Below are 22830 nucleotides of genomic sequence, written 5' to 3' on the forward strand. Positions count from 1 at the left end.
AAATATTTATAAATCATACTCAGTGACAGGTATTGAATAAAATATTAACTACAACCTATACTTTTTTAAAAGCCTGTTTTCAAATTTTCTGTAACAAACAATAATATTCCCATAATCAGAAAAGAAAGTTGCTTATCAAGAGATAAACAACAAGGTAAGGCATAAAGAAGTTTGAAACATTCACAGGATTCATGCATCTCAAGGGGAGAGTGAGCTGAGAAAATGTTTTTGCTTTATAGACTCTTCCCTAGGTACATATTTTTGTCACTGAATGGGAAGATAAAAATGAAATAAATATTGACTTACTGGCTTCCTAAGGAAGAAGACAGACAAAGCTCCAACCAAGGGCATGTCTCCGATCAATGGTTCCAGGATCACTCGCATCGTACCATGAATCTAAAGTCAAACAGGAAACCAAAATTTGTAACAGAAAACAATTCTGCAGGGCCACTTACTTAGAGCAAGGAGTTTGATGAGAATCTTAAAAACATTGGAGCATTTGACCATGTTTCTCTCAATCATGACTTACAAATAAAAACTTCAAAATTCTGAGCTAATAAAATCTTAATTATTTTCTTTTCTTTTTTTTTTTTGAGACAAGAGTTTCATTATGTCACCCTCCGTAGAGTACTGTGGCGTCACAGCTCACAGCAACCTCAAATTCTTGGGTTGAAGCGATTCTCTTGCCTCAGCCCCGCAAGTAGCTGGGACTACAGGTGCCTGCCCAAACACTGATTTTCTTTCTTTTCTTTTCTTTTTTTTTTTTTTCCAGTTTTTGGCCGGGGGCTGGATTTGAACCCACCACCTATGGCATATGGGACTGGTGCCTTACTCCTTTGAGCCACAGGCGCCGCTCCTCTTTTTCTTTTATTTTTTTAAATTTCAGGTTAATACAAGGGTACAATGTTTAGGTTACAATTTTTCTTTTTCTTTTTTTTTTTTTTTGAGACAGAGCCTCAAGCTGTCGCCCCTGGGTAGAGTGCTGTGGCATCACAGCTCACAGCAATCTCCAACTCCTGGGCTTAAGCGATTCTCTTGCCTCAGCCTCCTGAGTAGCTGGGACTACAGGTGCCCGCCACAACGCCCAGCTATTTTCTGGTTGTAGTTGTCACTGTTGTTTGGCAGGCCCGGGCTGGATTTGAACCCGCCAGCTCTGGTGTATGTGGCTGGTGCCTTAGCCTCTTGAGCTATAGGCGCCAAGCCAGGTTACATTTTTTTCAATCCTAAGGTAAAGTTTAAGTTCTAGTTGAGTCCTTCGTGGGTGGGGCATGTTGAATACCATCACATTGTGAATTTTCTTTTTAAATATAGCTTAGAAAACTATGAAATTAAAAGAAAAACTTACCTGTATACTTTTCACACCAGCTCTACAAAAATATCGTTTGATCTCCAAATCAATCTCACAATTTCCTACAAAACTGGGAAAGAAAAAATTCTGGATTACACAAATTGGTTTATTTTATTTTATTTGTTTATTTATTTTTGGACAGAGCCTCAAGCTGCTGCCCTGGGTAGAGTGCTGTGACATCGCAGCTCACAACAACCTCCAACTCCTGGGCTTAAGCGATTCTCTTGTCCCAAGTAGCTGGGACTATAGGCGCCTGCCACAATGCCTGGCCATTTTTTGGTTGCAGTTGTCATTGTTGTTTGGCAGGCCTGGGCTGGATTCAAACCCACCAGCTCTGGCGTATGTGGCTGGCGCCTTAGCCACTTGAGCCACAGGCGCTGAGCCTGGATTACACAAATTGAATGAAATTAACTTTTCTCTATCACCATAGACTTATGAGGTACATAATCTGAGTATAGCAACCAAAGTCAGACTGTAGGTAACACCGTCAACTCGGCCCGCATCAGAGGTGCAGGCACACACCCAGCTTCGACACTGCTGCAATACCTGCAGGGATCTGAGTCCACAGTGCCATGGTTATCAGCATGTGTGGAAATCTTAACATAAATGTCCACTTTCAAAAGAAAATGTCGATAAAAAAGCACAACTTCTAAAGCAGGCTTTCAATGAAATATAGTGTCATCTCACAAATTCCATGTCTGTATAGGTAAATGTCACACATGTGGCCTCTAATCATGAATAAATGGCAGTGCCCCAGGGCGTGAAGACACCAAGGGTCAGAGTGAGCTCCTCTGTTTGAGGCCGCAGTGTCACTTAATGATTAAGTCCCTGCAAACATTAATACAAGACAAACATGAATATACTGTGATGTTGAGTACAAGATCTGCATCTATACACCTGCAGTGCATCTTACAAGGGTATATGTGAATCCTAGTAAATGTGGAATGTAAAGGTCTTAGCAAAATAACTAAGAAAATGCCACAAAAGCTATGTTAACTAGTGTGATGAAAATGTGTCAAACGGTCTGTGAACCAAGTGTGTGGTGCCCCATGATCATGCTAATGTACACAGTTATGATTTAATAAAAAAAAAAAAAAAAGAAAGAAATGTCAAATACTCTTGGGCAGCCTACCCCTGACCCAGGAAGCAGGACGTCATATCCTGCCTGTTGGGTGTGGGGAAGTCTGATGAGAGCTGGACACAGAGCCTCCGAGCACAGAAGCAAAGTGTGAATTAAAGGGATCCAGGACAAAACCTTTCCAGGATTTACTGTCCCAGTGTTAAAGCCAAAACCCAGAGATCTTTCTCATTGAGAATTATTCTCTACCTAGTTGGTAAAACCACAAATAACCTGTTAGGAAGCCATCATGAAACTTGCCTTTTGACCCTAAGACGTGACCATTTTATTATATTACTCCTTCCCCATCCCGCTTCCAGTTTAGTTAGGGTCCTTGCCCAAACACACTGCCAAAGTAGAAGGCATATTTTAGAGACATAAATACTGAAGCAGGACACTCTATACATTCTATGAGAAAGCCAGTCTGTCCCTTGGAACAGCGTTCACTGATCCATTCAAAGACTCACTCTGAGACCTAAGTGGAACTCCTCCTTTACTGCACTAATGGCAATAGAGTTTGTACTGTGCCAAGTATTTTAAAGATGCTTATGTTCCATATTAAAGACATTCTACACTTCTCTCTTAAATAAAGGTACGTGGTACTAACTCCATACATGTACTATATTAATGTACTTTGAAGACTCAAAGATGACATAAAATAAAATCCTTAGTCAAGAATTAACAAAAGAAACACAACCCTGAGCACTGAATCCCACACAGTCGCTCTGAGCCCACCGCACAGTCACTCTGAGCCCACCGTGCTCACCAGCTGCCACACAGCATGTCCTCAGGGCTCACACCACACAGGGAGCCAGCAGATATCCAAGGAAGAATGAAGACACGAAACAAAGAAACCACCTTTATTATGCTGGTGCAAGACTTGGAAGACCTTCAATTTCTTTTCTTTTCCCAATGTTAAAAATTGTATAAAAATACATGTCACATAACATTTATCACCTTAATTTTTTTTTTTTTTGAGACAAGAGTCTCCCCCTCTGTCACCCAGCCTAGAGTGCACTGGTGCCATCACAGCTACTGCAACATCAAATTCCCACACTCAAGTGATCCTCCTGCCTCTGTCTACTGGTCAGCTGGGACTGCAGACCCTGCCACCACACCTGGTTAATTTTTCTTGTGGAGTCAGAGTCTTGCTCAGGCTGGTCCCAAACTCCTGGCCTCAAGTGATCTTCCTGCTTCGGCTTCCCAGAGTGCTGAGATTACAGGTATGAGTCACCATGCCTGGCCCATCTTAACCAGTTTTAAGTGTGGAACTCTGTGGTATTAAATACATCCACGACGTTGTGCAATCATCGCCACCATCCATCATCAGAACTTTTTCCATCTTTCATAACTAAAGCTCTGTTCAATTAAACCCTAACCCCCATTTCCCTGCTCCTATCTGCTTTGGTCTCTGGCTCACTGCTCTAAGATCCTCACATTAGTGAATCAGACAGTCCTTTTCTGTATGGCTTACTTCACTTAGCATCCTGTCCTCCAGGTCGACCCATGTGGTAGCATGTGGCAGGATTCCCTTCTTTTTTAAGGCTAAATACTATGTACACATACACGCTTGTCCACTCAACTGCCTGCCAACACTTGAGATGCTTCACTTTTTAGCTTCTGTAAGGAATATGAATATTCTCTTTTTTTCCAGCTTCCCTCCCTCCCCTAAACATGGGTATTCTTGAACAGAATAAATATCTGCTCAAGGTCCTGTTTTTAACACTTTTGGTTATCTACAATAGAAATAGAATAGTTGGATCATATGGTAATTTTATTCTTAATGTTTTGAGGAACTGCCAAAATGTTTTCCACAGGGCCTACGCCATTTTATATTCCCACCAACAGTACACAGGGTTCCCATTTGCACCCTCACTAACACCTGTTTTACTTTTTTTTGGTAGTGATGTGAGCTGGTATTTCTTTATTGTCTAGATTTGCATTTTCCCAGTGCAAGGCTAGTGACATTCCGCATCTTTTCAGGTGCTTTCTGGCCATTTGCATATCTTGTCTGAAGAAATGTCTATGCAAGTCCTTTGCCCACTTGTTGCTGAAGTTTCAGAAATTTTCTATCTTTTCTGGTTAATGATCCTTTATCAGGTTTGGAATTTTAGCAATTGCACTAAATCTGTAGCTTGTTTTTGGTGGTACTGACACTTAACAATATTAAATTTTCTAATAAATGAATGTGTGTTATCTTTACATTTAATTGTGTTTTCTTTAATTCCTTCAGCAATGTTTTGTAGTTTGCAGTGCACAAGTCTTTTATTTCCTTAGTCAAGTTTATCCCTAAGTATTTTATTCTTTTTGATTTTACTATAAATGAAACTTTTTTCTCTTAATTTTCTTTTTGAATTCTTCATTGTTAGCTATAATGCAACTAAACTGATTTTTGTGTATGGACTTTGTATTCTGCTACTATGTTGAAGTCATTTACTCGTTCCAACAGGTTTCTCTTTGTAGAATCTTTAGGGTTTGCTACATATAAGATCGTATCATCTGTAAACAGATCACTTTCCAATTTGGGTATCTTTTATTTCTTTTTCTTTCCCAACTGTCCTAGCTAAACTTCCAATAATATGTTGAATAGAAGTGATGAAAGGAAATATCTTTGCTTAGTTTCTGATCTTAGAGGAAAAGCTTTCAGTCTTTTACCATCAAGTATGATGTTTGTTGTGGGCTTTTCATATATGGCTTTTATTATGTTGAGGTAGTTTCCTTCTATTTCTAGTTTGTTGAATGTTTTTATCATCAAACAGTACAGAATTTTGTTAAATGTCTTTTTTTGCATCAACTGAAATAATCATGTGGGCTTTTCTCCTTCCTCCTGTTAATACGGTATATCACGTAGATTGATTTTCTAATGCTGGACCATCCTTGCATTCCAGGAATAAATTTCACTTGGTCATGGTGTATAATTATTTTAATTTGCTGCTGAATTTGGTTTGGTAGTACTTCCTGAGGATTTTTTGTACCGATGTTCACAAAAGTAGTGTCTTCAATTTCTTTTATTTAACATGTTTTATGAGTGGCAATTGGCTATTACAAACTGAGACCCAGACGGCAAGTAACACTTAGATTTCCAACCAGAGTCTAGTCAGATTCCAACGAACAGGAGGTAAGAGGCATGCTCATCACACACCTCCACCTCATGGGCACAGCTGAGTGACACTGAGATCATTAGCCATGACACATAAATACACATTAAAACTTACCTAATCTGAAGGTCCAGAATAATTTGCCTCTTGTCTACATTTTCAGTATACACCTTAACACCATTGATCCTGAGGGGCTGAAACAAGAAATAGCTTACTTTAAAATACACGTAGGTTAAACAAACCACCCAACCTTGTAACATAGCTAAGTTTCAGAATGCAGTGGAATCGAAATTCTGCTTTCATACTTGCTGCTTGATTTTCTGCAGGTTACTTAACCTCTGTTGCTCAGTTCTCTCACTGTGAGATGTGGGCAGTAACGGTTTCTGTCTCATGAGGTTACTGGGAGTCAACTGGCATAATCGTGAAGAACCTGCCGGGCCATGGTAAGTGCTCTGAGAATAGCAGATTCTGCTGCCGCACAAGGACCAATGTTCCTGCTCCCCTTCCCAGCCCCACACCCTCATCTCTTCCAGTTCCACTGGTGCTTTCCCTCTGTGCCATCCTTACTAATGTTCAAAAATAACTTCCTGCTGTCTTTCCTGTATGTCTTGTGATTTCTTCATCCAAGATTTTTACAAAATGGGATTAGGAGTAAATAAGAACTATAAGCTGCAAACATAATACCAATCTTGAATTTTGAATATATGACAGGTAAATGTAGAAACTGAGACAGATTATAACAAACATACTTCAAGGGGCTGGTTATAACATCAATTCAAAACCTTTCTCATGTATCACTTTGGGATTCCCTCTAAGTAGCTCTCAACATCACATTTCAGCACTGAATATTACGATGAAGAAACACCCTTCAGAGCACCATTGCTCACTTGGACACACCTGACTGTCCTAAAGCCTCACCTCTAAACTAGCTGTAGAATTAGCACTGAGCCTTTGCCTGAGTCTCCACACTTCCCCCCACCCCAGGCTCCCAGGCTTTCCCTTCCTGACAGCAGCCAAGACACACAGAGACTGGAGGGTCAATGAGCAGCACAGCCAGCTCACCGTGCCAACAACAAAGCTGTGACTCAATTTAAGGTTTGCATTCAATGACAATCCCCTTCCTGCTACTTAAACGGCACCTCAGATGAAGAGACTAACTTCACTCCAGATGACAGAGTGTTGCCTAGTGAGAGACACGGACCTGCAGGCAGGAGGACCTAGCTGCCTGCGGGGCTGGACCAGCCCAGTGTCTTGCAAGCCCAGCGGTCCCTTTGACCAGACAGTGGGTTTGCTGTAGCCCTGAGGCCGATAGGGTATCAGTACAGGGGATCTGACGCCACAGCTGTCTTTAGGAATCAGCACTCCCCTCAAGTCTCACCATTCTCCAAGCATCTTCTTAGTGTGTGTAGTAAACAGAACATGACAACAATTAAGTTATCTTAAAATGAACCTAGGAGGGGACAGAACTTTCAACACCCACAAACACGAGCACACCTTATATTCAGAGACAACAAATGATGGCCTGCAGGCTAAATATGGCCTGTGGCCTGTTTCTGGGTTTTTTTTATTTATTAGTTTTTCTATTTTTAGTGGTGATAGGGTCTCTTGCTTAGGCTGGTCTCAAATTCCTGAGGTCAAGTGATCCACTTGCCTCAGCCTCCCAAAGTGCTAGACTATTACAGGTGTGAGCCATTAGGCTCTGTTATGTGGCCTGTTTCTGTACAGCCCTAGAGTTCAGATGGTTTTTACCTTCTTACAGGGCTGTGAAGAAGGGAGGGAGAGCAGGAGAAATTTGCCACCCAGACTTTGGGTGACGTCAAAGTTAAAACGTTTACTGTTTGGCCATTTACAGAAAACGTTTGCAACCCCTGCTTTATACTATTTATTTATTACTGTATTTGTAATTTTAACTTGCATCTATACAGGATTTTAACTTACAATTGTGTTTTTTCCCACTTGTGCTTATCATTTCAGGTTATGGAAGGTTCACAGTGTGACACAGGCATTCTGCACAGGCATGAGGACACCCAAACAGGATGGCCATGCCTCAGGCATGTTATGTATTTGGAGACCTCCAAGTTAAGAAGAAAAAGGGCCAGCACACATAGGTAAGAACCACACATGAGCCTGCACTAGAGATGTTGGGGCTGTAATAAATGCCTACAAAAAGAGCATTCCCTACACACAGAAAATCAGCTTTGATGGGGAAAGGTGAATGTCAGCCTGGGGAGCCTGAGACGGACACCAACACCCCCAACACATGACAAATGCACACAGCCCTGCCCCAGACACTCCCTCAGCCCCACCCACTGCAGCCCTGGACCACACCCCATGGTGACACCTGCATGCTGTCTGACTGCCCTGGCACAAACATACCTGAGTTTTACATTTAAAAGTACTCATCAGGTTCTGAATTTTTATTAGGCATCTAAAGTACATCATTTTGGACTGTTGCTAATTATTTAAACACTGGCTCAAAAAAAAAAAATTAAAAAGAAGACTTACCAACCAACTAGCTTAAAAATAATCTTGAGACTTTCATTAGAAATGGTATTAGGAAGTAGCTTTCCTTTTTTTATAATTCCGATAACAAAATTCACCTTTCCTTTCACTATGTAATTAACGTGATGCCTACAATCCCAGCTCTGGAATCCTCAGTAGCATTTGTTCTTTTTTTAAACATCTTAAAAGGGGTAAACACATTGAACTTGTCAATTACTGGTACCTTTAGCATGAATTCACATATCAAACTCCTTAACAGAACAGACTGCTCAAAATTAGTACTTCTGAAAAATATAATTCTGACAGAAAACCCTAGGGTAGAAAGACATATACTAGAAGGTAAGGTGAGTATTAAGGAGAAGCCATGAGGTCCAGGCTGAGTGGCCCAAGAGGTAGTAGGAGGAGACGCAGGTGGGGCACAGCCGGGGCAGCACGGCAGGCACACCAGTTAGAACATAATTTGAAGTTGTTTATAAAATAAATATTTTCTCATATTTTGTAAGCAGTTACTACTGTGTACACAAGTAAAGACACTTAAGAAGAAATCTACCTGCTGACCCATGTCGATCTTTGTGAAATTAAAGGTGCTGAGGTGGGTGTTGGCTCCCCGCACTGCAGGTTCTATGGTTTCTCGGAATAACTTCTCTATAAATTGGCAAATAAAAGGCCACATGTGTTTTACAGTCTGGAAAGGAAAAAGAACTCATGTTAAACAAAATGTTATACACATTATACTACATATACTTAAGTATCATAAAAATTATGCTCTTGTATTTTAGTTTTAAAAAATAAAGGTGAAGAATCTTGTTATATAAAATCAACATAATCTAAATTTAAAAATTTATTACAACAAACTAGTGATAGTCAATATGTTGCAGAAATTAGATTATTCTGCTTAAATATTCTTTTTAAGCATGTCAGCACATTCAACGATTGCTAAAAGTCCTTAGGTTTCAACTTGCAGAAAACCTTCCTAAATTGCATAAATAATGAGCACCTGCCATTGTTTTAATGCTAGACTGACTTCCAGTGCTGTAAGGTGATCAGCACCTGCATTAGTGCTCACTACACAGCCCCAAGGACAAATACAACATAGAGGTACAAGAGATCTAGCCCAAAGGAGGCTGCTCTAAAACATAACCTTCTTTCAAGAAAAATGTTATCAATTACTAGGTTTCGTGGGAGTTATTGGATTCTTCATAATATTTCCAAAATTTTCACTTTGATTATTATAAAATAGACCTGAGCTCTGGCCGTTCTGGAAAGACACATGGCCAGAAACAAAAAACATGAGCACACCCACACTGTTCTCAGGTCAAAGAGAAAGTACACACTGCGCATGACTGAGCTCTTTGGGGAGCAGGAGCCAAACCACTGAAGGCTGAGCAAGCTCCGTCGTTGCCAATGTCCAAATTCCCAAATATGGAAGATGGTGTCTCATCCTTTAACTCCCACTGATAGTTGGTATTTGGGATATTCTAATCTTACCTTATTTAGCCATTCTGCTCTTTCAGTGTCTGGAAAATGAACCTAGGAGAAAAATGCACACACATGACTTCCTGGCTCTGGACAGAGTGTAATAGAACGTCAGGTGGGTACTCTCACTGTATACCTGCATTTACATGACATTGCTTTGCTCTAAAGCAGGCATCCTCAAACTTTATAAACAGGGGGCCAATTCACTGTCCCTCAGACCGTTGGAGGGCCGGACTATAGTTAAAAAAAAGAAAAAAAAAACCTATGAACAAATTCCTATGCACACTGCACATATCTTATTTTGAAGTAAAAAACAAAATGGGAACAAATACAATTCACACTGCTTCATGTGGCCCGCGGGCCGCAGTTTGAGGACGCCTGCTCTAAAAGCTCTGAAAACTGGTCTCCAAGAAGGGAAACTGAAACTTGCTGGCTCTTTACATTCTGAGAACACTTTGGGGCAGAAAAGCTGAATCTCAACAAGCACCATGAGAGCCTGCTCTACATCACTGCTCTAAGGAACGTTCGGAGTATACAAACCTGACCTCTTACTTTGTAAAAGAATCATTTCTCTAACCTGTCATTAGTATTGTCACCCTTACATTCTAGAAATCCACCCTCAGGGCTTCCAAAGTTGACCCCTCCCAGGTGGGGTGTGCTGGTGCCACAGTCCCAGGTACTCGGGAGGCGGAGGCATGAGGACCCCTCTTCCCAGGAATGAATTAGGATTGTCCCTGCAAGCAGCCACTACTTGCTAGCCTGGGCCACAGCAAGACACTCTCTTTTTAAGAGAAGAGGAGGAGACATTCACCCTTTCCATCTGCTTTCCTCTTTGGGTCCAAACCAGAGGGCAGACCTGTTCTATGTGGAGCCCCTCCCAGGAGGTACCTCCGTTCCCACCCTCTCCTGATGAGCGACGCCACTACCGCAGCTCTCGGGGCAGGGCCTGAATACTGGAGATGTGTGTGCAGAGGCAAAAAACAAAAAATAAAAACAAAACTACTTAGAAAAATGTTGACTCTGCTATTGCAGCTAAGATAAAACATCCTTGCAGAGGAAGCCAAAAGCTGTTTGGGCCACAGATGGGGAGTTTTCAAAGAAGGAACAACATATGGTCCATGCTATGCTTTCACACCAAGTTTTTGTTTAGATGTACGAAAGGCCACAAGCAGGTGACCAGGATATGGATGGAGAAATGTGCTGATGTCTTGAACTACCACAGCTTACGTTCCCAAGTAACAGAAGGAACTGAGCCAATGAAACACCTCATGCTCTAGCCTGGGGGGAGCCACACCAGTTAGAGGATGGCTCTTCAAGGGGCTGGGCAGAAGATGGTGTCACGAGGATGAGTGTTACGAGATAATGTGAGAATAGACAACTGAGGATGGGTCCAGCAGCAAGGCCCTGGTCCCAGAGGCACCAGGGTTGGGACCCTCACAGCCACTGCTCTCCATGCTGAGCAGGCCCCACTGTCTCCCACGTCCACAGGCATAAGGCACTATGTCTATTTCAACCATGAGGTGGACTAAGTGCATCTGTCCCAAGATTCAGTTAGCCTGAATCTGTTCTGGGAAAACACCGAAGAGATAGCAACTTTCCAGAATTCAGGAACAGGCTTACAGCTGGGAAAGTCAATAATCAAGAAGCCAAAGATTAGGGGAGCTGACATCTAGAGGGTGAGCTCATGACACTGTGGACCAGAGTGGAAATGGGGTCCTCAGGGGCTGCATTCCCCAAGGCCACCCAATAAGGCCACCCAATGAGGCCACGGGAGTGAGTATGTACAAGTCACCTGCAGTGTGTGTCCGGCCATTACTCCACAGTAGAGCAGAGCAGACCAGGGCCCAGCTGTCTGATGGCGGACTGTCCACGTGGCAAGCTGCAGCCCCTCTTAAGCAGCAACTTATGGTGACACTGTCGCCCTTTCTGCCCCTCCCTTGAACCCACCCACCTGCTGGTGGCAACAGAGAGGACAAAAGGCAAAGAGGGAACATGTTCCACTTGGGAGCAGCCAGAACGCCTTCATAACAGATGTGCTCCTTCCTTTGTAGTTTCCGAGTGAGCACCAGAGCCCACAAGACAGGCCGTGGGCTCCACCTGAACATGGGCCATACCAGCCCCTTCTGTGATGTCGCAACTGCCCACACCTGTCTCTGGGACACCTCCTTTGCCTGGCTTCCCAACTGCACTAAATTTAGCAACCAGAACAATCACTCTAGAACAAAGGAATCTCATTTCAGTTTATCTTACACACTTCTTGTTTACCAACTAGTTCAACTTCCTCAGCTTGCTCTTCAAAGACTGACCTCTAATCACATTTTCTCTGGTTCACAATTCTCACTTTTGTCACACTCCTGTGAATTCAACCAAAATGATCAGGCTCCTAACACACAAATGTGTTCTCTATTCACCTACCTTCTTCCTGCTTCCTCCTTTCTGCCACTGACAGGACATTGTTTCAGTCTAGCCCCTCCTGCTCTCCAGAAATCTGTGCCCGACATGCCAAGACTCCCTAGGGGTGTCAGGGTCAGACCCACCCCACCATCACCAGCCCTGTAAGCAGCCCCCTCCTGCCTCCTCAGCATCAGAGAGTTCCTACCACGTAGAACCAGGACTCAGGCCACCACCCAGGCACCTACGTATTAGTTCCTGTGTTTTCCAGTCAGTACACAGCACAAAATTCCTACCTGCAAATGCCATCAAATGGACTTCTACTTTCTATTAAAGTCTTCACGAATTATAAGAAATTATTACTGTTTGGAGATGTAAGATACAGTCATATTCTCCAGCCAATGAAAACTTATTAATAGAGGCCACATATTTTTAAAAATACTAGGCCAGGCATGGTGGGTCACACCTGTAATCCCAGCAGTCTGGGAGCCTGAGGAGAAAAGACTGCGTGAGCCCAGGAGTTCAAGACCAGCATGAGTGAGAGTGAGACCCCATCTCTACTAAAAATAGAAAAACTAGCCAGGCATTGTGCTGGGTACCTGTAGTTCCAGCTACTCTAGAAGCTGAGGCAAGAGAATCACCTGAGCCCATAAGTTTGAGGTTGCTGTGAGCTGTGATGCCACAGCACTCTACCTAGGGTGACAGTGAGACTCTGCCTCAAAAAAAAAGCCAAAACACTGTATGCAATGCAAGGTGTCCATAAGGTTTGTATGCAAGTTTAATATTTAAATTACATACGAACTTTATGGACACCCTGTATATATAAATATATACTTTTTTATACATGTTTATAAATATACAGAGGAGTTTTCAGGAATATATATTAAACTAGTAATGAGAAAAATGAGGCTTTTACCTTTGCTTCTACATATTTCTATACTTTAAAAAATCCTTTTGAGAAGTATATATTACTTTTTAAATTACTATTAGAATAAGAATAAAATTAAGAAAATGTTTCTAACAATAAAAACAAGAAGATGTTTCTAATAGAAGTACTATTTTTATATAGCATTGGAATGGGGGCTGGTGCCAGAGAAACCAACACCATGATCAGAGATTGGACCTTTTGGTCTCACCCTACCTCTGGGGAGGAAAAGGGCTGAAGGATGAGCTGATCACCATGGCCAGTGATTTAATTAATCAGAGCTACTTACTCAGGCCTCCACCAAACCCCAAAGGAGAAGGTTAGCACTTTCAGGTTGCCGAACATAGGGAGGTGCCTGGAGGGTGCCGCTTCTGGAGATGGATAGGGGCCCTGCAACCTTTCTCCCAGACCTCACCTGTCTATCTCTTTATCTGTGTCCTTTGTAACATAACCCAGTAAACATGTTTCCCTGAATTCTATGAGCCATCCTAGCAAATTAACCAAAATCTAGTTAGGGGCTGTGGGAATATCAATTTATAGTTGACTGGTCGAAGCACAGGTAACAACCTACTATTTTCAAATTGGCATCTGAAGTGGGGGGAGGGCAGTTTTGTAGGACTGAGCCCTCAGCTTGTGTGATCTGCTGCTCTCTCTCCAGGCAGGGAGCATCCAAATGGAACTGAAGAACTGCTTGTTGTACAGGGAAAAAAACCACACATATTTTGGTGACCTGAGGTAAAGTGTTGTGTTGAATGTGAGAACAGGAAGAATAGTTTGATTTTTCCTATGTCTTATATCAGGAGAAGAAAAGAGAATATTCTAAGATAAAATAATGACATATAATTTGGTGGCTGCATTTGGAGATGGGCAGAACAGTAGGTGATAAAGCTTAAAGCCCCGTCGTGACCAGCCCATGAGCGATTCCAGTGCTATGTGTAGGTACAGGGTTGGGGTCACGTTGACTCTATTATATAGGCAATGGGTTGACATGCACATTTTCAGTAAAGAAATGATGTAAAATACGGTAGTAGTGCTCGGTCTGTTCCGGACTAACACAGGAGCCACCTGCACAAACAAGCAATCAGTCCAAGTGAATCGGCTTGCAGGGTTAGGGTTCATACAGGATGGGTTTGAGTATTAAGCCATCTCCTAGTAGCAGTATCACAAGGCATTCAATAGTTCTAAAGTGGTTTTTGTTTGTTTGTTTTGCAGTTTTTGACGGGGGCTGGGTTTGAAGCCACCCCCTCAGGCATATGGGGCTGGTGCCCTACTCCTTTGAGCCACTGGCGCCGACCCAATAGTTCTAAAGTTTTAATCTATGAGTGACTAAAATTTCAAAGTGCCAAAGAAAATGAGAAAGAGAATACAGTGGAACCTCTGTAAGTGACCACCCAAGGGGCTATAACAAACTGACCAACACGTGGGAGTCAGCCACCGTAAGTAACTGAGCCTGCTGTACTGACACATACGTGTGGTACGTGTCCAGTCTGTGAAAATTAAGTCAGCTTAAGGAGGTGGTTAGCTATGGAGATTCTACTGTATATCAAATTTAAAGAAAGTAAATCTCTTGCCAAATCTTAAATTCTGTTCACTACATTAAAAATGTTACTCACTTGAATGATTAGTATTCCCCCCCCCCCCAAAGAAATGAATTCGGTAATGTCAAGAGGTATCTTACCACCACAAATTCTAACTGTAAATGTATTCATGGTTGTTTTCAAAAGAATTATGATTTTTTTCCCCAAAAGAATCCTAAAAAACTTGTAATAAACCTATAAAGCTGATTTGCATATTTATAAAATTTTGAATAACAAATATAGGCAACTCATTTCTTTAAAAAAACAAAACAAAAAAACAAAAATGTATTTGTTCAATGGCTATTTCTGAATTGCCAAGTACACTGCGTACCCCTCCAAGGAATTACCCAATTTTGAGAAAGAAACTACCAGACATCAAGTAAGATCTTGACATATGATCCATCCTCCTCCCAGTGCCTGCCAAACCATTTGTTTACTAAACACTGTCACTTTAAAATGATGGTGCCTCGGTGAAAAAACTGCACACACACCTCTCTACCCCCACCTTCCCCACACTGAGATGTGACTGTCAGGAGACAAGATTTGCTTGAGTAAAGCCATGTACATTATATTTTTTATCTTTATTTATTTTTGTGGTAATATAGTAAGTTTTTTTAGAAAACAATTTTCATAACTTGATAAATTATAGTTTTGTTTGTTAGAGAAGTTGCTCTCAACCTGTAAATAGATGACAAATGGTGCAACTAATTTTGTAAGAGGCTTCAAAATGTTTATATGTGGAAACCTACCTACATGAAAAGCATAAATCAGTTGCTGTTTTGCTTCTTTTTCCCTCTTATTTTTGTATTGTGGTCATTTCCTATGCAAATAACGGAGCAAACAGAATTTTCTGAGAGAATGAGATGTTTATATTTTAATGACAATTTTTTTTGGGGGGGAATAAAAAGTGCCTAAAAGATTAAAAAAAATCTATTACTCACTAATCTTTATTCATAAATATATGCATAAAACAGAATTTAAGGTAGCAAAAATTTTGCAGAGAAAGATTGGGATACATAGGGATAATGGAAAACATGTTCCTAAATGATATCACACAGTAATACATGAACATGTATTATTTGGGTTCAAGTCTTACCTTTCAACTTAAACACCCAAACTTCATTTCAGTTCCAATTATAAAGCAAGTACTTAACATTTACTATTTATGTTACCTCTGTGAACTAAAAAAAAATCATTGCATGATTATTCAAGTTTCTATTATAGTTGGTACTACCCCAGAAAAAAAAAAAAAACCTTTTTAAGGTTATCTTTTAAAAGAACAAAGACATGTTTTAGATTCTAACATGCTGTTGATACTACCAAAATTCTTTTGTTTAGAAAAATTAAGCCAAATATACAAAGACAGAACACTTAACTATACACCGGGAATTCTTCATATCTGTTTAAACATCCCAGCAATGCTTTGAACAATAATAGCTCCATCTAAAAGGGAAGGAGCAGACGTGGGGAATAAGAATAAAGAGATCCAAACCCAGAGGGCTCTAAAGTCCATCCATTACACCTTGCTAAGTTAAAGGATGAAACGAATTTATAAATGGTCAAAATTTTCTTTCCAATTAAATCATATTCCTTCCATTTCCAAACATTAAAAGTAGTAATTTGGGATAACATTTAAAATTAAATAAAATTAGTGCATCTTCAAACAACACTCTCACCGAAGACCAATAACAATTAGCACTTGTACAGTATTTTATCTTTCATAAATTCCATGTCCTAAGCACAAATATAAGCATCTGAAACTACAGAAAAGTACAGCATGCACTTCACAGGGAAGACAGGGTAGTAATTTTGAAATTCTATTAGCATTGGTACCATTGAAATGTGTAGTCTCAACTAGTCCTGTGGACTGCAGGCTGCAGTGCAGTAGTGCGATCACAGTTCACTTAGCCTCCCTAGTAGCTAGAGATGCATACCACTGCATCTGGCTAATTAAAAGAAAAAAAATTTTTTTTGGTAGAAATGGAGTCTCACTATTTTGCCCAGACTAGTATAGAACTAACAAAACTCACCACGCCTGACTCATTCCTTTTTTAAAATAAAATACTAGGTGAGGTGAGATGGCTCACACCCATAATCCTAGCACTCAGGAGGGAGGCTAAGGTGGAAGGATCGCTTGAGCTCAGGAGTTCCCTCTGAAGCAGGAGTGCGACCTTGTCTATTAAAAATAGAAAAATTGGCTGGGCATCATGGCAGGTGCCTGTACTGCCAGCTACTCTGGAGGCTGAGGCAGGAGAATTACTTGAGCCCAAGAATTTGAGATTGCTATGAGCTAGGCTGATGCCACTGCAGTCTGGCCTGGGTAGATTCTGTCTCAAAATAAATTAAAAAAATAAAATAAGAAACTAGAATAAGTTTAGATAGGTAATATCTGGGAGGAAAGCAGGAAGAAAGATGCCATGTCCAATTCCATAGTAGCTGAGACACTGCTGATTTAATACCTTTAAGTAAAATTCAAAAGATAAATGATTTAAATGATTATTTTAGAAACCAAATGTCACTAAACACCAAATAGTAAACTTGCAAATCAAGTTCCTTTACTCATATTCTTCCTCATTCTTTGAAGGATTCTGAATAGTTCTTCAAGTACCATTAAAAAAACCAACAAAACAACAATAGCAACATAAAGTCCTTACTTGAAACAAAGGCTGCCCGGCAGGGAAGACTACACCGCCTCAGACCACCACCAGAGGGCCAAGGAAGGCGTCTAGAGGTCTGGACAGCAGTTCAGGCATGCCCTGGGGCAGACGCGAGCCAGCAGGAATGGGGGGTGTGACCCTGCCCATTCCCGCCCCCATGCCTACCAGCCACCCAACTCACCTGAGTGACCTGGTCTCCTACTCACTGGTCATTTAAAAACACCTACCTTGGGGTGGAACCTGTGGCTCAAAGGGGTAGGGCGTCAGCCCCATATGAGGGAGGTGGGGGTTTAAACCCAGCCACGGTCAAAAACTGCAAAAACAAAAACAAAAACACCTACCTTCCTACTCCACACTGTGAGTTCAACATAAGCCTACAAATTGAAAAAAACAAAACAAAACAAAAAAAACCTAAGCAGGGGGTGGCGCCTATGGCTCAAAGGAGTAGGGCGCCAGCCCCATATGCAGGAGGTGGCAGGTTCAAGCCAAAAACAGCAAAAAAACAAAAAACCTAAGCAGGTGGCTTTGCTTCCTTGTCTAAAATCAATATTATCTCAAAAACTAAGAACAGATAAGGCAAAACCACAGAACTAGGACTACAGAGACAAAGAGTTCTAAGAAAATATACGGGACCTATTCTTCATTAGTTATTCCACAAGAGACACTCTTTCCAAGAAACCTCCCTCTTCTTGGAAGCACACTGCACACTACAGGTTTACTTAAACAGACATGGTCAGCATTCAAAGAATTCCAGCCTGGGAAAATAAGAGTATTTCAAATGCTTCACTTTGTTTTGTCTGCATATGAATTAGTCTTAAAGTCTTCACAAATGGGAAAACAGATTTGCAGAAAGTCAAAACTGCCCATAAAATGCTGCTCACGCACAAGAGGTTGAAGCAGGGGCTTAAAACAACTCAGCAAAATTATTCATATCATAGAATCATAATGAAAAATAGTGTTAAGGACTGCATTAAATGTTGACATCAGATAAAACTTCCAAAGAAAAAGCTATTGGCTCAAATCTATAATCCTAGCACTTTGGGAAGCCGAGGCAGGAGGACTGCTTGATGCCAGGAGTTTGAGACTGCAGAGAGCTATGACTTTGTCACTGCCTGATAGCCTGAGTAACAGAGTGAGACCTTAACACTTAAAAAAACAAACAAACAAACAAAAAAACACTTAAAAAATTCAAAACCGTGGCCAGGCACAGTGGCTCACACCTATAATCCTAGCACTTGGGAGGCCAAAGCGGGTAGATTGCCTGAGCTCATGAGCTTGAGATCAGAGTGAGCTAGAGGGAGATCCCATCTCTTAAACAAAACAAACAAACAAAAAGGCTGGGCATTGTGGCAGGCACCTGCAGTCCAAGCTATTTGGGAGGCTGAGGCAAGAGAATTGCTTAAGCCCAAGAGTTTGAGGTTGCTGTGAGCTGTGATGCTATAGCACTCTACTGAGGGTGACAGAGTGAAACTATGTCTCAAAAAAAAAAAAAAATTCAAAACCATAGACACTGAGTATCTTGCACCTGTCACCTCCCTGCTCACCAGGTACAAGGCCTGCTTGCTCCTACTGTGCACCAGATGACTTGCATGTAAGTTGGGAGCAAGCCAAATGTGTGCTTTCTCACCTTCCCCACCCTGTCCACTTCCCAAACTATCTATCTCTCTTCAAGGTTCCCAGCCCCAACCTGTCATTCTCCAATCTTCTTCAGACTTGGGTTTAGTATTCATGGACCCTGAAAATCAGGGCCAAAAAGTCTTAATGTTTCTCTCTAAGATACTAGGAAGTTTTATCCAGACAGCTACTTTGTTTTGAGACAGGGTCTCAGTCTGTCATCCAAGCTGGAGTGCAGTGGCATCATCATAGCTCAATTATAGCCTGGAGCTTCTGGGCTCAAGCAATCCTCCTGCTTCAGCCTATCAAAGCATTGAGATTATAGGAGAGAGCCACTGCCTGCCTCTTTTTATAAAGAACTAAGTATTTTAAATTAAAATGCTGTGAAGAAGAACATCTCTGAAAATATCTGTCAATCCTGTAATAAACTAAAAAGAATGGTCAAATTAGTACATAGTACTAGACAGTAAAAAGAAATTGCGCAAAATAACTGTATTTATCTATTTCTAGTCTACATAAACACTAGACAAGCAATTAATACACAAAATAAAACAATTGATCTTTATCAAAATTCATAAAGTTAAATTTTCTCAGTGGTTTGCATCAGCTTTCTGCAACCTGATATATCCCAAGAAACACCACAGGACAATGACATGCTAAAAATCTATCTGTGTATGGCCACTTCCTAACAGAAACATTTTCAGAATCCTCTCCTAGGTATTTTCTACGTGAATGAGAAATTTCACTAAGGAATCTGAAAAAGAACTAATAATAATATACCTGAAGTTTTTACCCGAGACCACAGGTGATCATAATCACTCCTTTATATTCTCACTGTTAGGGATGGAAGGAGGTTCAAGGGGCTACAGGGAGGTGGGAGAGAATCATGGCCTTCTGGACAAGCAAGTTGGCAAGGACCCTGAAGTGAAACTAGGGGTTTGGGGTGGGTGTGACCTAGTTAACCAAGCAAGTGCTGTTCCTGCAAAATGTAACTGCTAGGCTGTAACACCTGACCTCTAACCTGTGCATGATCCTCCCACAAAACAAAGATAAGGACCCCACAATGATGCACACCATTATTGCCACAGGTATTAGGAGACTAACAGCCAGCATCATACCATCATTAGTAAGGTAACAGGTACAGAGTAAGTAAAATTGGATTTATGTGACATCTGAGGTAATCCACAAGCAATGACATGAGGACCAGCACCTCAAGGTGAACAGTGGGAACCCTTATAGGAAACATCGCTGGTGGGGAAGAAAGCGCTCACTGCTGCACGCCCTGCCGCCTTGTGGGGAGGGAAGCGCTCACTGCTGCACGCCCTGCCCTGTGGGGAGGGAAGCGCTCACTGCTGCACGCCCTGCGGCCTTGTGGGGAGGGAAGCGCTCACTGCTGCACGCCCTTCCACGTGGTCTACTCTCACTTGCAAGGGGCACTCTTTTCCCACTCACTGGAAAGCCTATGTTTATCTCAGCTTTACTTTACTCTTTCCTTCACTTAAATAAAGACTTGGTATTCTGCTATATTGGAGTCCCAGCTGCCTCATTTCCTATTACCCCAGCTTCTTGCCCTCCCCTTTGACTCAGCCAAACTTGCTAGTTCTGCTGGGGAACCAGGTCCACAGAAGAGGTCCCAGGTGAACTCTCACCTCTAACACTCACTACTAATCCAGTGGTGTCATCTACCAGAGTCAGGGCAAAACTGTTGCTTTTATGTGTCATGTCACACACTAACAGATCAAAATAAGCAACAGCTGACCCCAAGCAGAGACTCTGATTACCAGCAACTGCACAGAAGGGTGGCAGGAGGCGTGCCCATGCCCACCGTCTACAAGGTCCACAGTGTCCATACCCAGTAACCCATCGCTGCTTTTTTGCTGTGGGAATAACCATTACCTATTTTTGTAGTTTAGGAAACACAGGAAAATAAACTTGAAATCTAGACTCATCCCAGCATATCTTCCATAGTAAGCTATCTAAATTACATGAAAACCAATTTTTATTTTTTATTATTATTTTTGAAACAGAGTCTCACTATGTCACCCTCGATAGAGTGCCTGGCATCACAGCTCACAGCAACCTCAAACTCTTGGCTTAAGCGATTCTCTTGCCTCAGCCTCCCAAGTAGCTGGGACTACAGGCGCCTGCCACAACGCCCGGCACCAATTCTTATTTTTAATCACTAACAGAATCGACACTGAACATTACACATTGCATATGACATATGCTGTTCATCCATTCATTTACTTTTCAAAGGGGGCTTAAGTTTCAGTGCATCCACAGAATGAAAGAATTTGAGCTTGGACGAAATGGTCAATGGCAGAGTTAAAATAGGAACACCTCATAACTTCTACCCAGGAGATCAAAAGGCTATCCCTCCATCCAAACACTAAGTCCAGAGATTTATCTAATTTTTGACATATAAATGTCTATGAATGATATTTTTCCAAGACTGGGAGCATATTCTCACAAAATTCTAAAGTCCTTCAGACACTCTTCTGTCAACTGCTAACAGAAAGAAAAGTCACACAAGTGAATTCCTTGATAATTTTGATGTAAGTTGAGGTTCTGGCATGAGTTGTAAGTATCACAAATTAAAATTAGCCCAACAGTAGGAAACTTGTCTTCTCATCTCCTTTACTAAAACACAGAACACAATCTGGTTGTGTTTTTATTTTAAATTTAAATCAAACACTATGACTCGAATCTCCAGCTACGTCTGACTGGCATGGATCAGAAGACAGATGTGCAGCTGTGGCATTGGGTTAACTGCTCACACTCTATGTACTATCTGAAATCAATCCAACTCTGTTCTGCTATAAAAAAAAATATGAGATAGTAAAGACAGAGTCAAACTCCTTAGAATTACAAAAGTGACCGGAATATCAAACATCTACATGGATCCAGAAGTAACATTAGGACGAGTGCAGTGGTTTGCCTGAGCTCAGGAGTTTGAGACCACCCTGAGCAAATTGAGACCCCTTTCTTTATTAAAAATAGAAAAACTAGTAGCCAAAGTTGTGGTGGGCACCTGTAGTCACAGATGTTCAGGAGGCTAAGACAAGAGGATAACTTGAGCCTAAGAGTTTGAAGTTGCAGTGAGCTATGATGCCACCGCACTCTGTGCCAGGGTGACAGAGTCTCAAAAAAAAAAAAGTAGGGTGGCGCCTGTGGTTCGGTCGGTAGGGCGCTGGCCCCATATACCGAGGGTGACGGGTTCAAACCCGGCCTCGGTCAAACTGCAACCAAAAAATAGCCGGGCATTGTGGCAGGCGCCTGTGGTCCTAGCTACTTGGGAGGCTGAGGCAAGAGAATCGCTGAAGCCCAGGAGAGGAGTTGGAGGTTGCTGTGAGCTGTGTGAGGCCACGGCACTCTACCGAGGGCCATAAAGTGAGACTCTGTCTCTACAAAAAAAAAAAAAAATCAGGTTTAAAATTTATATTAAAATTTGGATTTTTAATTTTCAAAAATGGGCTTATATATTTCTTAAAAGCTTAACTTTATTTCCTCAAATAGTAATTATCTCAAGAGTTATGGGAATGGGCCAGGTGTGGTGGCTCATGCCTGTAGTCCCAGCGCTGTGGGAGGCCGAGGCAGGTGGGTTGTCTGAGCTCAGAGGTTCGAGACCAGTATGAGCAGCAGTGAGCCAGAGTAAGACCCCGTCTCTACTAACAACCTCAAAAAAACAGCCAGATGTTGTGGTGGGCATCTGTAATCCCAGCTACTGGGGAGACAATGGGAAAGAGCATCACCAGAGGAAGAAGAAAATGAACAAAAAAGAAAGAGTACTTCAAACAAAGAATGAACAAGCAAGCTGAAATTGAAAATAAAAAAAAAAAAGTTACGGGAATGAAGCCAGAAATTTACCACCCTAAAACCTGCCATTTTCTCTTTTTAATCCTTTATTTGTATTCAACAGAAAAGAAATGGTAGATAATGAGACATGTGAAAACACTACAATTTTGTTCCTAAATATACTCATTTACCTTTAGTAGATGTTTTGTATCAATATTCCAGTATACCTATCCCAATTATAGTTTATTTGCTACACTGCTGTCATTAACTGTGATTAATCAACACAGAAACCCCTGATAAAAAGCACAACCTACAATTCTGGCCCTTCAT

The 22830-nt window shown here is 41.5% G+C and overlaps 1 protein-coding gene across 3 annotated transcripts in view; it reads right to left on the reverse strand.

Moving 5' to 3' along the window:
• Positions 1-22830, reverse strand: part of ESYT2 (extended synaptotagmin 2) — a 111173-nt gene that overhangs the window by 59523 nt on the left and 28820 nt on the right. For all 3 annotated transcript variants that reach the window (XM_053608800.1, XM_053608801.1, XM_053608802.1), the window contains exons 2-6: positions 9554-9595; positions 8616-8750; positions 5681-5757; positions 1346-1418; positions 307-396 (exon numbers count right to left, since the gene is read on the reverse strand). In XM_053608800.1, coding sequence (XP_053464775.1) covers positions 307-396; positions 1346-1418; positions 5681-5757; positions 8616-8750; positions 9554-9595 — 417 coding nt within the window. The remainder of the gene's footprint in view (positions 1-306; positions 397-1345; positions 1419-5680; positions 5758-8615; positions 8751-9553; positions 9596-22830) is intronic.

This window comes from Nycticebus coucang, chromosome 11, assembly GCF_027406575.1.
Source record: "Nycticebus coucang isolate mNycCou1 chromosome 11, mNycCou1.pri, whole genome shotgun sequence".
NCBI classification, from domain to species: domain Eukaryota; kingdom Metazoa; phylum Chordata; class Mammalia; order Primates; family Lorisidae; genus Nycticebus; species Nycticebus coucang.